The sequence below is a fragment of the Labrus bergylta genome, chromosome 8 (assembly GCF_963930695.1).
Source record: "Labrus bergylta chromosome 8, fLabBer1.1, whole genome shotgun sequence".
NCBI classification, from domain to species: Eukaryota; Metazoa; Chordata; class Actinopteri; order Labriformes; family Labridae; genus Labrus; species Labrus bergylta.
Genome location: NC_089202.1, coordinates 12,667,961 through 12,686,444, shown reverse-complemented (window position 1 = coordinate 12,686,444; position 18,484 = coordinate 12,667,961). Strand labels below are relative to the sequence as shown.

Below are 18,484 nucleotides of genomic sequence, written 5' to 3'. Positions count from 1 at the left end.
ATTACCATTCAAAATAAAAGCATGAGTTTATAAAACTTCATTATAAAATGTTTGAACCACCGTCTTCAGATGCTTTATCATCCTGTGGATGTTTGTCAGTAAAAACTGGAATGATGCTCTGCATGTAAAATGAAAGCTGATCTTTGTCACACACGCACAGGATTCACTCAGTTTACTATTTCAGAGTTACATCAGGCTCACTTCGGTTTGTTGTTTAGTGTCTTCCTTTGATCATCAGTGGAAATACAGACCGCAATGTGTGAGCTTTTCTCTGAGGTTTTCCCAAATATAATGAAAAAAATGTATAACAGGTTTATTTTACAGACTCAGTCTCATTTTTTTAAATAAGATATTCAGATTCATCTAGATTATTATTTCCTCCTACTTTTTTTAAACTAAAAAAAAATCTGTATCACAATAAAACAGCCTGGTCATCATTCATATAACAGTATAATGCCATTGGTGATCCATTTCTGCAGCACCTTTAACAACATCAGCTTTTAGAGAGAGTTTTATCTCTTTGTTGAAATCGATACAGTTCAGATTGCATTGTGGGAAAGAGAGAAGAGAGCTATCAGAGGTAATGGCAAAAGGCTTTTACACATTGCCATCATCCTTCACTTATCAAATTATGCTGTGGGGTGGCTGTGGCTCAGTTGGTAGAGCCAGACATCTCTCAACCAGAGGTTGGGGGATCGATCCCCAGCTCCTGCAGCAACCTGTCTGATGTGTCCTTGGGCAAGACACTCAACCCTAAATCTTCTCTTGCTGCTTTGGTTTTAGTGTGTATGAATGTGATTAGTTACTTCTGATTGTGAAGTTACATAGCATCCTCTGCCATCAGTGTGTGGATGGATGTGAATGGGTATGTCAGTGTGACATGCATAATGCTTGTGTAAAAGCTTTGAGTTGTCAGAAGAATAGAAAAACATTATGCTCAAGTCACATTTAACTTTGAACAATCACACTCTGATTTCAGATAATCTAAAAAGGCTTCGGATTTAAATCATGATGAACATCTCTCAGTTGGACACGATGCCAATAGCTGTTACCATTGAGAAATAATCTATTTCTTCTTTTGTACTCTCTAGACGCGCACCAAGAGTTCTGTTCCCTGGCTTGCCTTTCTGCAATCCAAGTTTTTAAAAAAGGAAAGAAGGAATCACAGAGACAGAGTTGGGGAGAAACAGAAACCAGGAAGGTGGGGGTAATGATGCTCAGCCATGGGATGGGATGGGGGGGGGGGGGGGGGGGGGTGACAGTGGCAGATAGAGAGATGGAAGAAGAGGGGAGGGGGCTTTAAGGAGGAAACAGATTGAAAAAGAGCATATAAAGAACTGGGTGGTTGGGCGGTTGAGAGATACATTGGAGGAAGAGAACAATGCTGAGACGGCAAATAGGAGCCAATAAAGTTTTCAACTGATTGGTGATTAATGAGAGAGGGAGAGGAGGAGGAGGAGGAGAGTGGTGAATCCCCCCTCCTCCTCTTCCTCCTCCACATCCTCCTTGGGGATGCTGCTGCTGCTAAACTGTATTTAGAGCAGCATTAAAGGGTGACTGGACATATATCCTGAATTGGCAAAGTGAGTCTTTATGAGAATTTATGTTAAGGATTTTGGCAAACCTCCCCTTTTGAAATGATTGACTTTGAAATAATGCAAACCCTTTATGACAGTTGAATTTGGCAAATTGGTTGCTTGGCACAGCTATACTCAAGCCTTCAAACCTGTAGCCATTCATTTGGCTTTAAACCTCCTTCATTCTTAGTGTGTGCAGCCAGGGCAGTTCACAGTGCAATTCAATGGCTTACTCTGTTTTGTGTGTGTGTGTGTGTGTGTGTGTGTGTGTGTGTGTGTGTGTGTGTGTGTGTGTGTGTGTGTGTGTGTGTGTGTGTGTGTGTGTGTGTGTGTGTGTGTGTGTGTGTGTGTGTGTGTGAGTGGCTGCTGAGCGATGCAATACAGCGCAGGTAATAAATCTGATGTACTCTCCTCCCCATGCGGTGACTCAGTCGTCCACCTGCTCTGTGTGGACAGCTCGTGCAGAGCCGTTTGCTCAGAGAAGAAGCAGAGAGAGTAAAACAGAAAAGAGCAGGAGTGTAGGATGCAGGCTTTGGTATCAAGGGGCCACCGCAGTGTGAGGCTGCAGTTGTCGCACCCACGTCCAAAGACACACAAATCCACTCACACATCAAGTGGTAAAATGAAGAAACTGCTGCAGACCTGACGCAGTAACCAATTATACCTCTTAAACTATTCACACACACACGTCTGCACACACTGCACACCATAGACCCGCCACTTCTAGAGCTACTCATGTGTTTAAAAACAACAGAGAAAATATAAGATATGAACTAAAAGAAGTAAAAGTTTGTACAATGTGCTGTTTTTTGAAAACATTTCAATTGATTGAAAAGTTCCACTGCAATGACAAAGAGCGCTTACCAAGCAATTTTTTCTTTGTTTACCCACTCAGCATTTCCCACTTTGACAGTGAAGAGGAGGAATAAGAACATCTTTTTTGACAGGTTGCCATGCCCTCATAGATTTTCAACATTTTTCAAAGCTCAAAATGAGCAACAACAATTAGCATTTGTTATATTTGTTATTTGTTATAATCAGGGAATATCTTTATTTATTTATTTTTTTAGATTATCCTACAGCTTAGAGCTCCTTGATCATGTGATTAAGATCTCATAAAAAACAAATTTGGACTAAAAGTAATTGTGGACAGAAGAAGGTATGTGAAGTTTTGACGTGTCCCCCAAGAGACACTTTTATCTTTCCAAACTTTTACACCCACTTGGTGCCTAAAGTGCGCTTTGAACCCAAATAAACTTAAACTGGCTGTAAATGTTTCTTTGAACAAAAGATTTGCTCAAGTTACAAAAAGGCTATTTTAATTCTGAGCTTTCCCTTATGTGAGAGATGTACGCTGCTTGTGCAGAGCTGTAACTTACTGTGTTTGTTCATGTGTTACAAAAAGAAGCAATATATAGACAGAATATATAAAATGAAGAAGTTTAAGTTTTTAAGTGTTGTTTTTTAATAGTCTTTCATTAAGTGAAAAATGTCAAAGATCCACTGATATGAGAGTGCTGACTACCAAACATTTTTTGGTCAATAATAATTTTCCACTTTCCCAGTGAAGAAGAGTTGTCCGGTTGCCAACCCCTCCCACAATTTAATTCCTCTTTTATTATGTTTTAGATTTTCAATTTCCCATTTAAAAACAAAGAAAGCCATGTTTTTGTAACAATTTAGCAACCAGATTTTCTCTTATGTCTTTATTTGATAGGACAGTGGATAGAGTAAGAAATCGAAAAGAGCCATTGGTCAGACTCAAACCTGGGTTTAACCTTGGAGGACCAACGCCTGTACGTAGGCCGCGACCTAACCACTTGGCCATCTACACCCCAAGATCAACTTTTTTTAAAGACACAATATTAAAGCTTCTGTAAGGAACTTTCATTTTTGCTCATTTTGGCGACCCTGTGGACAAATTGTACCTCATATCTCTTTTGCAGATTTTGTTGTGTTCTTGTTATCAATCATCGCCTCCATTTTTTAAAGGTATCCCCCATTGAGAATCTTTGCAGAGGAAATTTTTTTTAAAGTATGTTCCTGTTGGGTGCTGTTAATCACTTTGTATGACACCTACCCCACAGCAGCAGTTTCAGACATAGAAAATAACAATCCAGCAATAGCAAACTTTTTGCTTTTGTAGCTTATAAAGAGGCATCAGTGTTTATTTAAGTATATTTCCTATTTAAAACTCCTTACAGGAGCTTTAACTTCAGTCTAAATCAGTCCGATCATGTGACCAATGTCTGCCAACACCAAAGTCTCAAGTGCAAGACTTCTCTCCATACACTAAAATGTTGGTGTTCTCAAAATTCAGATGTTCCCAGATATTATCTCTCAGCAGCAACAGTCAATAGCTATTAATTACCAGCTGCAGACACTCGAAGCAGGTCGATACCGAGCGACGGTTTCTCTGCCTGTTGGGTAATTGTCTCCCACATCTCATTAACAGACGTCGCAGTTTGGAAGAGACGAAGGAGAACACGCCGGTGAGAGGAAGAAATTAAACAGATGTGGGAACACAAAGAGAAAACGAGTGTGAAATCATCTGTAGAATTATTCTCCCACAGCTTATGGAAACGCTTGTGAGCAGCTTCAGGATTTTGGCAGTCCTCGACTCTCAACACCCACTACTGCTTTTGTTATCTGCGCGCGCGCGCACACACACACACACACACACACACACACACACACACACTAACTTTGCATCAATAAATTGGTTTATTTAAAAGAATATGTTACAATTTGTTACAGTAAGCGACGTAACCAAACAGTTTGTCTCAAATTTTACATTTCAACACGTCAGAGGATCTGCAAGTTGTCTATGGCCGTCCATTTGTTAGTGCCACTCTTTGAAAGCCAAAGCATATCAGGTGAAAAACATAACAACAGAGACGCTGAATTCAACATTTTATCTTAGGTAAATAAATAACGTTAGTGACACTTCACTTAAGTCAGGACAAGAGAGAACGAGAAAGAGAGAGAGAGAAGCGGGGGGGGGGGGGGGGGGGGGGGGGGGGGTCTTCACTTGAAGGCGGGCGGATCAGACAATCGAACATATCAGACATGGTCCGGTACACAGACAAGAATCCTGGGAAATCTGTTCTGCCTTAAGGACTACACATCCAATCACTCAATTCAAAGCTCAACCACAATCAATTAAACCTTCTTTACACCCTCACAGAGGTCTGCTGAAGCCCATTAATCCATTGAAATGACCTCTGTGAAAAGCACCACCATTACAGGTCCTCTTAGTAGGAATGAAGTCAATCTATGACTATTTACTTGTTTTAAGATCCTCAGAAATACTGATATTTTCAGTGTTAGCTTTATAGGACTAATGACTTGGATTAATGAATTTTATGGTTTACTGACATTTAATGGAATCAACTGAGGGTTCAAATGATTTTTTGGTTTGTTTGTTGTTTTGAGTTTAATTAGTTTAATTATCCAACATGTGATTCTGCAAAAGTGAGCCATGTTTTAGTCACCATCATTTTGAGAAATATTCATACTCTCATGTTAATAAATCATCAAACCAAAGGCAGCGGTTTATTTAGAAGAAACTAGTCGCAACTAGACAGATTCTAGACAACTTTAAATGAAGTGAAAACTTTCAAAATATCTTTCTAAATGAGTCAGTTTTACAAAAAAAAGCTACTTTTTATTTGATGAATAAAGTTGCATCAAAAGATTGCACTGAGCAATCCTTTTTTTTTCCAGTTTAAGAGTCTTAATGATGTAATAAGCTGTGGTTCATTTTTAATTTGTCTGAGAGACGTGCATGATCATTAGATGATTATGTTTTAACTTATATAACATCACACTGCTATTACTCTGACATTATTCCAGGAACGAGAACATGAACTGGGCTCCTTCAGAGGGACATTTAATTACACTGTTTATTATATTACACTGCTGTTGCTACGCAGCCTGCAGTGAATGTGCACACTTAATCTTCATATCTATCATGTTGATGAATGGTGCAAGCTGCCCCTTTTTTACTAAGAAATCCTCTCTCCACTTAACCCGGAGTGCCCGAGTGATAGAACAGTATAGTAGAGGACCAGCAGCAGAGATAAATAGAGCTGCAGTTCGAATTAACAGGCTTGTTATAAATCCTGTGGGAGCTCTCAGAAACAAAGTAATCACCAGCTGGAGCAGAGCAAAAAGGATGAGAGGGACCCCTGCTGACTTGTTTTGGTAACACACTTAAAACCCACTGGAGCCAAGCGGCCACTTGTCTGATCAGTGCGCCACATCGCTGCTGCAGAAAAGCACATTGTTCATATAATACTATATATACGTAAAAGTTTAATGCATGGCTCTGAACGCAGCATGTACTTTTTGATGATGCAGCACATAATCATACTGTGGTCAAACAGTCAGAAAAATCAATGCATACAAAGCACAGGCTAGTTGTAGTGTTATTCACACGGTTCTGCTTCTTCAGTTACATGTCCCGTGTGTGGAGGTTGTTAATACTGTTGGATAAAGTGCAACATTTAACATGTTTCTGCTCATGTTCCCAATGATCAGAGCTGTGTTGTCAGACTGAAAAAATGTGTCTAACAATCCTACAAAATATTCCCTTTCTCTCTCCCTTCTCTATTTGCCAATGTTAATAGCTTTCATTTACAAATGCGAAAAAATTAGCGGCAACACAAGAAAATGCATAATATGAAATAATCAAGGTGACACCTACATTCTGAAGGCCTCGCTCTAGTTGGCCCCTTGCAATCAGGGGCCCTGCTGCACGCATTGTTCACATGCATAACACAATCAGCACGCTAAAACCTGGCCAAAAAAGACACCGCTGCTTGTTCCATAAATTCAGAAGCTTAGTGTCTTTCCTGTGGTCAAACCTTCAGTATCCCTGATCATTGTTTTTACAGCTCTCAGTTTCCCTTATCAGTACAGCAATATCTACTTATTCAATTCAGCGTTTTCCTTACAGGTAGAACAACTTCAGAGTTGGCTCAAAACCTCCTCGTGTGCGAGTAACATTCCACTTCAAGTCGCTGCCAAAAGGAGGATGGCTTAAATTAATCCATAAGTCTATAGATATAAGTCTATAGTTTATTTTACAGAGCTCTGCTAAATGTGTGATTATGATGTGCTCGATTCAAGAGCTCCAGTTCATGTGTCTTAAGCTTCTTATGCCGCTTCTTATCCCGTTTGTTCATTTGCCGATGCTTGTTGGTTTGCGTGTATTTGGGGGGAAAGGGGGGGGGAGTTTTCAGGTTGCAGCTGATGGGAGTGTAAATGACGACCATGTAGCTAGGAGCTGGGTGGCTAGATGAGGGCCGGACTGAGCAGAGTCAGTGACAATGGTGTCTAAGTTAAGAGGTAACGATCTCCCTTCCTAGGTGCCTCCATCCCTTCTGTGCCTCAGGAGCTGGAAAATATTCTGCAACAGAGACGGCAATGAAGACGAGGACAGACAAACTCAGAGAGAGAAGAAAAAAAAAGAAATTCACTGAGGCCGTCACTGATCATGGAATGGACAGAGGCAGGCAAAGCCTTACCTTGCCACACATACCATCTTTACTGCAGTTCTTATTGTCCTTGTCTGTAGCCTCCTCCTCCACCTGTAGAAACACGAGTAATCGTAAAGGACACATGGAAACTGCTTGTTATAGAGGACGTTAGTCTGTCAGTGGATGGTCCTTACCTCCTTCCTCCACTTCAGCTCACAGAAGACTCTCTCAAAGCACTCATGCATGTAGTTGAACTGAACAGCAAATGCAAAGAGGAAAAGTTTTTTGAAGTAATGGTTCAACGACTTGGTAAATAAGCTTTTTCAGGCTGTACTTTGCTTGCAGAATCTTAGCACATGCATTTAAATGTGTTACTTACATAGGGGGTAAAAATCTTGACCCAGCGGGGTTTTTTCTCCCCTCGTGCGTACTCGAAGCAGAAGGCCATGCCCTCTTCATCCGTGTCCCACCTCTGCATCTCCCCCCAGTCGAATGCAATCACCTGGTTCTGTAACAACGCTGAGCTTAAGTACACTTGTTCCATTTTAAATACATGAAAAATGTAAGTGCAAAAACACACAAACAAACAAACAAACAAACAAACAGGTCCTGTGATACCTCGAGTGTCCCTTCCTCGGTGCAAGCGTGCAGCTTAAAGTGATGAATGCTGATGGCTGTGATGACGTGGCCTTTACGTCTGGAGTCGCAGGAACAGTGGGGGAACATGATCTCATTGTAGCCCTCGCAACTCCGTAACAAGCTCAGGTACTGTGAGAGAAAGAGGCAGGGTCTGTAAGGTCAGTGTTTTCCGCACCTAGACTTTACCTGCCCAAGTAAATTTGTCGACCAATTTTTGAATTCTTTAATCCATATAAGAACACCATCTACAATTTTATAAACTAGAGGACGATCTGCATCCCCTTTTTACCTGCTGCATTTGTTTTGCAGGTAGTGTCTGTGTGCTCTGCAGGTGATCAGAGAGAGACAGCAGCTCTTCGGTCTCGCAATGATTATGGGCCGATGTCCCATGTTAATTATAACCCTTCCAACACCGTTGTTTTAATCTTTTTGTGCAGCTGGTTGCTGCCGATCATAGTTTTGCTACATCATTAATAAAAAGCCTCTCGAAACAAGACTCACCAGCTGTAATAACAGACGCACAACTTGGTAAGTAACTTTATAAAACGCAACATTTTAAAAAAAACGTCAGAGGAGCTGCAGACGGGTACAGGCTGAGAGCAGGGCGGGACACATCGCTGTGTGAGTTCAGATTGGAGAGGTGCAGGTTTTGTTTGTGGATATGAGAACTGCATGCAAACAAGATGAGCCGTTTGTGAGCAAACACTAGAATTAGTTCGAGATTAACCCACACTTAACTTCATTTATGACCTGACCTTATATAAAGAGGACAATGTACATATTCAGGTAGCAGGATATGGGTCATTTATAAATGTACTGTCTAACCCTTTTCACACATACAGAAATCTACTGAAAAACTCTGGAGATTTGGCTACCCGGAGGGACTTTAGGCTTATGTGTGAACGTAAAAGGCTGCATTTTTCGCGCAGTCTTTACCCGGAGTTTCTCCGGTCAGACCCCTAGTACTTTTTCTGCAGAAAATCAGAGTGAGCTGATGTCTGAACGCGGCAGCATACACTCCGGAGATTTCAACTCGAGCCAATAGAAAGAGAGTGACGTTTATATACAGTGACTGCCTAAAGTGTCTGCACGCAACCACTACGATCTCCGTGCACGTAATTAAACGGCTGCATTCTGTTTTCTGTTCGTCAGTATGTTGTTCTCCACTCTTTTGTGGATGTTGTCATTCCATTGGACTACACATAGCATTGATATAAAGGCAAATATTTTCATTATAATGTTGTGTAGGGGACTCTCGCTGTGAGGAGCATATGTGAACGGCTAGGTCGGGAGAATCTCCGGAGAAGTCCTCCTGTAATTATCTAGATATGATCCGGAGTGCATATGTGAGAACTATGCAGTCAATGCACATTTCCTACACTACACTACTACACTCACACTGTGACACAACCTCCACCCTCAGAAGACTCCTGTGTGTTACATCACACACAGCGCAGAGCGACTGAACAGGTGGGAGAATTGAAGCTAGTGGAAGACAAACTGAGTTATAATCAGTAAATATATCTATTTCTGTGTGTGTGTGTGTGTATGACTCAGGAACTGTAGTAGAGTGATGTGATGTTTCATAAGTGAGACACTCACCATTGACATCTTCTTCTGTTCAGCCAGCTTCTGCAGCTGGTAGGACTTCTGCTCTGCTTTGATGAAGCCTTTCTTCACATCGTCCACAGCCTGCAGGGATCGAGCCAAACACGAGAAAATGTTAGAAAGAAAAAAATAAAATAAAAACACACAAAAAAAAAAATATAGATGTGCACACACCTGGTGAAAAAAGTAGTTGACAGCCAACTGGTTGTCATTGAGCAGAATCTCTTCCTCTGTAGTGAAGAGCCACTTGCGCAGGGTGAGGCAGGTTCCTGGGATGGCTGAGGTATAGTTCTGTACATACAGTTTGTGGGGGAATTCATTGGGGGCGAGCTTACGTACTGAAGAAAAAGAGAGACATAATAAAGAAAGAGATCAGAGAGTGTTTTTTCTGTACTTACATAATACTTAGCTTCTCTTTATGTGTTATTATGAATGCTATTTCTTTGCTTCGCAGGTTTGTTGAGCTAAAGCTTACTATCATGACGCATGTTCAACAGAGCACTTAGTTTCAAACATGGTGGAGAAATGATGCTCTGCTGCATGCTCTCATCTCTCTCTGCTCTCATGTGAGGAAAAAACACACAAAAAAAACAGCGGACACCTAGAATCACAAAACGTTATCATCTACTACAATTTTAGGCTTTTATTGATTTGTGTAAAACTTGAACTTTATCATAACCTTAGCATAAGGAAATAAAACTAAACAAATTCATTGTACCTAAAGGATGAATCTTTCTAAATTTAGTGCCCCCCCAAAAAAATACTTTGGCAGCACAGTGAGATTTTTCTTGTACATTTTTAAAAACATTAATGCCCTCCTCCTCAGGATTACTTATAATAACTTTGAAACGCTTATTCATCCAAAAAATTCATTAATGACCAAATACATTCAAAACCAAAACCATTCCCATCAGTACCCTCAGCTGTAGCTTGCGTTTGCATAAAAATAATGTTTACGCATATTGTCAAACAAAACTAAAAAGAAGATGCCAATAGGAATCAATCTGCTGAACATTTGCATGCTTGGTCATTTAGTCTCTAAAGTGTCAGAATGTTGTGTAAAAAAGCTTAACACCTTTTTAAAAAGCTTCAAGTGATGTTTAAAACGTGTTTCTTTTGTTCAACCAACAGACTAAGAACAGATGACTCCTCATTAACTATTATAAATAACAAAGACAAGGAGGAAACTCTTACAACAATAGTTCACACATTCACCTGAAAAATGACTGAAGGAATGTATTGGTCACAATAATGATCAGATCAGCCACGGCCACAAAAGTGCATAACTGTAAGGCTTAATCAAATCAAAACCGATGAGTTCTGAAAAATCCTCCCCTCTACAGTGTGAACCAATAAAGAAATGAGCTATTCAGATCAAACTGGCTTCTTGGAACAGGCTGTAAACATGTCTAACCCTGCTGTAAAAATGGTCTTTTTAACATTAAAAGGGTCTCTGGGGCTTTTGCAGCCAGACCCAAGTGGACACTCGAGAAACTGCAGTTTCCTTTGCACTTCCTCAATGGCGTCATTTTTCCAACACAGGAGGTTGCTGCTTGGTCTGAAGAGGCTCATGGAAAGATGGTGATCCATCCATATTCATTGTAATCTAATCTGCAACTGATAAAGACATGGATGTGCTTCTCCACCTCACTGAGGGATAAAAGATTGTTTATCTTCTAATTTATTCTTCGCCTGAAACAAACAATTTTGAACTCCTGTGACCTGCGTCGAAATCACTCATCAAAGATCATTCTTGTTTTTCACCGGTGCTGTTCGGCTGCTTCTGTCGTACAATAACACAAAGTTAAGGGATGCTGTGTGGGTTGAAATTTCATCTCATATAGTTTCATTCGGATATTTTCACAGCGCTAGCCAGGGCTGGAAAATGTTATGCACAAACTCAGAGCTGAATAATTGGATCTTACTAACCGAAAGTGTGGTTGATGACCTCAAACAAAGCAAAGTAGCTGGCTGTTACACTGTCCATCCCAAGTTTCATAACCACAGCCTGGAAGAAAAAGAGAGAGAGAGGGTGAAAAAAGTGAATGCTTTGCAACACAACTGTAAAAACATCAGGGCTAGAATGCTTCACTACTACAGAGGCATGTGTGAGTGTGTGTGTGTGTGTGTATTTGTTTACCTGGTAGACCTGGTCTGTGGTGGAGTTTTTGCGAACTCTGACAGTGAGCGTGATTTTATCAGGCATGGCTATTCTCAGCTCCACATCTGACACGCCGTTATAGTTCTAGGTCATGAGAAGGAGAGACAAACTGCACAGTGAGTGACAGACAGGGGACCTGCAAAAAGATACAAACACACACCAACACATGTAGGATACTTTTGTTGTTGTTGTTTTTTTTTACCTCATCTGATTCAGACAAGAACTCCTGCATGATTTCACTTTCTCCAATTACCCGCACAGAGCACACTGCAGATGAGAAATAGTTTATATAAAGGAACTTTTTTTTTAATTCAAAGTATATGAAATATTCTTAAGTTTTATAGAAACCTAACCTTTCTCTAGGTATTCTTCGAGGCCTCTGCGCCGTGCGTCCAGCTGCTGCTCCGACAGGGAAAAAGGCCATTTCCCAGGCAGCTTGGGGAATGTAAAGCTGGCGAACTCCCTCTTCAGGTTTTGGTGAAGGACAACAAACTCGCGGTAACGCTTTGAGCACAGCTGCCTGCCTGCCATGTACACATTATATACCTGGAAGAGAAAGATGGTAAAAAAAAATGAAACAATGACAGGAGGCCGAAGTTTAAATCAATAGGCTGTCAATTTAAAATATTCCACTGCTACAGATCTTTTTACTCTCATTGTTGCCTACTCCATTCTTTACCGCCTGCTGCTCTTCCTCTCAATAAGCCATCTATGTATTCACCCACAATTGCACTCACCACAAACTTTTCCTGGTTGAGCTCGGTATGTTTGTAGCTCGGCACAGAGATCGGGACGGCCTGCTTGTCCGAGTAGTCATAGCAGGACTGAGCTGAAATGTCGTCTCCGGGATCCAGGCAGTCGGCCTCCTGTGGCGGAACCGACAGCACAGCCAGCACCAGCTCCCTCTCTCCAGCCCGAATCAGGTCCACCACCTGCTTGTGGGTTGCTCCCTCTACATTCACACTGTTACTGTTGAAACAGGGAAGAGATGAAGAGGCGGTCAGATTCTTAACAGCTCATTTTTAATAACGGTTGTGTGGTTCATTTTAAATCATGTACTGAAATCAATACTAGTATCTTGCTCAAAGATTTGGTAGGCAACTTTGGAGAAACCAGGAATGCTAAGCTGGACACTCTGCCTTGATTATAATAAAGGATTAGTTCAGAAGAGAGTTTGGGAGAAAAACACTGAAAATTGTTGTCATTTATTTTATAGTATACCTAAACTCACAATGTTTCTCTGCCGGTCTTGAACTCCCTAGCTTTAGCTTGCAGAACTCTACGCTCGTGTGCTATACGTTTAAAGGGAGTGTGCACTCAGTTAAACAGGTAATTTATAGCTACTGATCACTGATAAAATGTTTCCTCACAAATGTATAAAGGCCTACAACAGAAGAGAAAAAAAGTATGTTGCACTTTTTATCAGAGTATTTTTATTATTGATTGCTATTGGAATGGAAAAATATTTTTTACAAAATGCTTCCAAAATCAATGTCCTTCTTCAACCTCAAAATATTTGGATCAGTTTAATACAAATCCTGGCATATCGTATGGCTGACCAAATTATAATCTCAATATATAACGCATATGTGTATTTTGTGTTTTTAATTTCTAAAAAGAGCTGAAAGTGTGAAAAAAAGTGTAAAAGGGTAAAACGGCCTCTGCATATGCATGACAGAGTGAGGTTGGACGAGCGACTCTTGGTCCTAAAAAAATCCCTCTTTGCTTGATGTTATTATTACCAGGTCTGAGCATGAGCAACACAGGGTGTGGGCCGTTTTGCAGTCATGTGTCAGAGGCATGACACTGCAGTAGTGACCTGACGTGACCTGTGGTTAACTCATCTCAGACCAGCAGCCATAGCATCTCCTCTAAAAGCTCTTAACATCAGCTCGAGCTGTTCCTGACACATTTCAAAACGCACCCTAATGTTGTGAAAAGGCTCGCAGATAAATATTCAAAACCATGCCAAAATGAGATCGCTATATTTGAAAATTCTCTCGTTTGTGTTTTATTCTAATGAAATGCAATTTGCAATTTCAGCAATAGCTTGAAAAAAGTGGCATGAATGCACAACATAAGATGGCACAAGGTTAAGAAGCCAGAGCTGCCTGTGAGGCCTCTTGTTATCATATTTCACAACCTTAATGCAACCCAGTCAGTACAATAGGAAAACAAATATTGTGTTTGGCATAAAGGGGCTAGTCAAATATTCGGGTTAGGGGGTCATCTAAATAATGGCTTATAGGGTTGGAATTTTGCAAATGAAGATGTTAGAATATGTTGTCTACCATTACTCAAACATCTCAGATGAAAACCATTCTTAGGTTTACTTTCCCTACCAACCAAACCTTGTTCTAAACGTCCACGCTGCCTAAACATAAACGACAACTGCAAACATTATTTTCAAGCATTCAGGAGTTAAAAGTGTGCAAACAGATTGTACATGCTTAGGATTATTATAATAATAACAGAGACATAATAACAGTGACAGGAAATGTGGGGATAGATAATGGGGGACCAATAATATGCACCAAATGGTCAGAGCCGGGAATCGAACCAGCGATCAATGCGTTGAAAACTGTACCCTGTGTACATGGGGAATCAGCAACTGCAGTTTAATGCAATCATCATAGCTTTCACATGTCGTACATTCAAACATATAGTTGTCTCTTACGGAGTCTTTGCAGATCTTGTGCAATATGGATAAAGTACAATATATGATGTGTTGTCTCGCATTGGTATGTACTTTTCTGTTTATGTGTGGATGTGTTTTTTAATTGTTTTTATTTAGTGATTCTGAAGGAAGCAGCTGAATGTTTGGCATCACTTTGAGTCGAACACAAATTTCCCCAATGGGACAATAACGTGTCGTATTGTACTGATCAAATTTTACCGGGATAGTGAATGAACAATGAAAACTGAGCGCAATACTCAAAGATGAGAAGCCAGTAAAGAAACACATCCTTGTCACTGGTTAAAAAAAAAAAATCAGCCAGATACAAACTCATGTGTAAGACATGGCATGACTGCCTCCTACCTTTGCCGCAAATTTAGATGAAAAGAAAACCCATAATGAAAGGAATCAACTTAGTAACTTTGTTAGACTGATGAAAAAATACTTAAATCCAATACTATTATAAAGTACTCATATGACGTGTAAACTTAACTGGTTTTCCAGACTTTTTGCCATGAATATGCACAGCAGTAAAAATAGTTATTGTGAACCAAAGCTGAAAGTAATGTTGGTAAGAAATATGATAATGTGTGTAGAAACTGTGTGATCGGAGAGAAACACACAACACCCTCTTGCAGGTGTAGTATGAGAAAGAAAAAGAGTCTCTGCCAACACAAAATACAGACTAAGCTTTTTGGCAGCCCTTTTTACTCTAGCAGCTTTAGGACTATATAATAAGCAGCTGATGAGACGGCCTTTGCACTTGCTCTATCAGCACTTCTGAGCATGATAAATCGTTTTTAAGAGACATATTTCCTTTGTGGCATACCTTTGGTTCCTTTGACTTTATAATTCAAACAAAATCGTGTTTGTGAATTTTTTTTTTTATATCTGCTTAATTGTGAATGTGTGTTTTTACTCTGTGTATGCAAAAATACTTAAATGAAACACTAAATGATGTCAAATCTATGATAATGATGCAAACTTCACAGTTAAAAGTAAGAAAAGGGTATAGTTCTTAACGTTAGATTCTAAACATGGCTGTTGTCGACAAGATAGAGATTTAGAAAAAGCGTTGTTGTACTTTGGCTTATTGTGCATTAGAAGGCTCCGATGGCAGGAGTTGTTTAAAAATATGCAAAGAAGTATTGATTGTGCATTGAATAAGAGGCTCTACACCACTGCAGATAGTATGGCAGTCCACTGAGTGTACACTTCCATATTGTGTGCAAACTGTGCCCTGACAAGCAGGCAGAAAAACTCCAAAGTCAAACCTTCAACAATGATTGCTTTAAGATCTTGTCATATTACAAGAAGCAGTCTGTAAAGTCAGTGACGGCCAATGGGTTGGAGCACACATTTGGGCTGCAGAACACAGAGCAATCATTGCATTTGTTTCAGTTATTAGAGCTCATAAACAAAGGATGATGACCACCTAAATTGCTGACGTGGGGATGAAATGAAATGTCAAGTGCACAAATATATATTCATATACATGCCCATAAGGACATAGAAATAATGGGGTCAACAAACTGCCAGGTTACTGCAGGCCATCCACTAACAAAGCAGTGTGCAAAAGCCAGCCAATGAAACGCTGAATGTTACAGGCGTAGGCCAATCACAATTGGACTGATGGCATCCCTCCCTTTCTGCATCACCTTATTCAACACACACAGACACACCGGAGGACCAGCACTGACGCTGAGCTGTATGCTGCGTCTTCCTCTCCATAGCAACAGAGCCTAACATCAGTAAGCAATCCCCATGCATACTAACGTGGCAGTGAGGACCATGTCTGTCCTACATGCAGCGCACGCACACACACACACAGATCAAATGTCATGTGTAGTTAATTAACAAAAACATGTGGTGATACTGATGATAATAACTGTGATTGTTTCCACCCTCAGGATGAATACACGCAAAACAAACAGAGTCAGATGAAGTGATAAATCACACCGCATCTGGTTGCAGAGTGTCCAAAGGGGTGACTAGAGATCACGTCGCATGCTGTGGATAAGAGAAAACGGAGGGTTCAGTGTGATGAGCATCCCTAATGATCTCTGGATCCTTCCTCTCTGACATACACAAACACTCCCTTTCATAGGGATGAACGGGGATTCTGCCCCCCTGCAGGACCAGTAACAGGGTGCAGACACACACACACACTGGGTTTTAAGGAGTCAAACACTGGTCCCAGTATAGATGCTGTTAATTACGCCAACACTCATTCATACTTATTTTTTAACACGATAAAGTCATTTGTAGGTAAGTTACAAGAATGCTAGGACAGTAGCCACTTACACCTCTAGTATCCGGTCTCCCTTCGAGATACCGGCTCTGTCGGCAGCTCCTCCCGGTAAGACGGCGCTAACATGCTGCAGGGGAGCGTACAGTTCCCCGTTAATGCTCCGCAGTTGCCCACCTTCACTAACTTGTCCCCGGACATTGAAGCCGTAGCCCGAGTCAGACTTCACTATTCGGACTAGCCGTGGGCCTGAAGTTACGGTGGTTGCCGTCTGGCAGCTGTCCCCGGTGCCCGGTGTACCGTTACCGCTACTGGAGCCATTGCGTGACGAAGGGCGAGGCAACGGAGGGACAGATGCACAGATTACTTGTCCCTCATCGTCCGCCATTTTTCTACTCTGTTTGTATCATCCACTCCAGTTCAGCTGCCAGTAAATATCCTACAAACATTAGCTGGTAGTAGCGAGCTAATCAGCTTGGCTAGGGCTAGCTAACCGTCAGAGATCACCGGAAAACGTCGAGAGATGCCGATGATTCACGAGACCGCCCCGGACGCGTTCCATGTGGATCACAGCAGTGTCCTTTAAGAGAGAGCATCGCTGATGATATGGAATTACATTGGACCCAAAATGATCAAAAAAAACTTTTTGAAAAAAAAATAAAGAAAAATAATAATTCTTATCACATCAGGATAGCAAGTTCTGTCTTGTTCAAATTATGCACATCGCCTTCATTTCTTAGGGTATGACTACTGGTCAAAGAAAGCTAAAAATCCAAAAACAAAATGTTCAAGATGTTTGACATTGTTGCATGAAATTCAAAACCGTTGTGCATTGTGTAATATAGTGAATATAATATATTTTCTATTAACAAAAATGTAGGCTACTGCATCTAAATTCTATTTTCCTGATCACTTTGCTTTTAAAAGGCTTCATTTGCTCGTGCACTGTCATAAACTGTCCTCGTTTTAAATGATTCATCTTTGTTACCCCACAATCAAATTTATTTAGTAACCTTAATTTACTGATTTTTTTTAACTAATTATTTTTGAAAGTTTCAGTGTCATAATATTCATCATGTTTGATCATATTCAAATGTAGCCTATATGTGATGCAATAAATCAACAGAGACATTTAGGCACGACTCTTTTGCCACATAATGCTACTGGACATATAAAGTATCACATTTTTGGTTAAATTTACTGTGAAATTGGTATTGCTGCCTTTTAAGAATTGTTTTTAAGACACATTTCCACTGACAAGAATTGTCTGAAAATTTGGAAGAAAGATATTTGAGTAGAGAGCACAAACATCAAAACCTTTTTTTAAAGGCTACATGTTGACACACTGGATATCCTGTTCTGAACTAACAGTGTGACACGTAGTTATGTGACCTAACTACAAGTCATATTTACATAGAAATTTGCTTTAACAAGGTCATTGGTGTTTATAGAACCTGTTTTCAGTCAGCATGATAAGTATTAATAACCTTTAATATTCAAAACCATTTCAAGACATACTCCAAATGTGTAGTCCCTTGAATACAATTAGGCCATTTTTTTATATGAATGTTTTTTCTTTCCACATAACATTGTGATACAGAACATTTCATATTGTCTTCTCTCTGCCACAGATAACTTAGAGGACCATGCCCTCTCCCAGTCTCCTCCCAGTAGAGCGAGAGTCAGGGTTATTGGTGTGGTTCGGCTGTTTTCGAAACCGCATACTACATACTACTATCTAAATCAGTATGCAGTATATACTGTATACTGCATACTGAGTTCAACAGTAGTATGTAGTATGACTGCCAGTCGTCAGTTATTTTCCAGTATGCTTGGCCCCGGTTAAACTGGTTTCACTCAGCTGTGAATAATTTGTAGTAATAGAGCAAGCCAAGGACCCTGTAATTGCAGCTGCTTGTCCAGCTGTGGCACATGCACTGTACAGTCTACAAAGCAGGAAAGTCCGAGGTGGTAAGACTTATAAATATATGAACATGTCATATTTGTTATTGGTTCATAATGTGGCAAGATATTCAGTCAACCCCACTGACCAGTTCAAACAGCTGCGCTCCGGCATTTTGATCTCTGACC

General features: G+C 40.4%; 1 protein-coding gene across 2 annotated transcripts; it reads right to left on the bottom strand.

The window, feature by feature from the left end:
• Positions 1-1,814: 1,814 nt before the first annotated feature.
• snx27b (sorting nexin 27b) lies at positions 1,815-16,934 on the bottom strand. 2 transcript variants are annotated; one of them, XM_020637155.3, is made up of 13 exons: positions 16,450-16,934; positions 12,206-12,437; positions 11,822-12,014; positions 11,671-11,735; positions 11,448-11,552; positions 11,237-11,315; positions 9,482-9,645; positions 9,302-9,391; positions 7,679-7,828; positions 7,440-7,568; positions 7,255-7,314; positions 7,109-7,171; positions 1,815-6,990 (listed from the first exon to the last, which is right to left on the bottom strand). In XM_020637155.3, the coding sequence occupies exons 1-13, from the start codon at positions 16,779-16,781 to the stop codon at positions 6,946-6,948; spliced, it is 1,707 nt and encodes a 568-aa protein (XP_020492811.1). In that variant the 5' UTR covers positions 16,782-16,934; the 3' UTR covers positions 1,815-6,945. The 2 variants fall into 2 exon arrangements, with proteins under 2 accessions (XP_020492811.1, XP_020492810.1); XM_020637154.3 differs by having other exon boundaries at positions 7,123-7,171; positions 16,450-16,933.
• Positions 16,935-18,484: the final 1,550 nt, after the last annotated feature.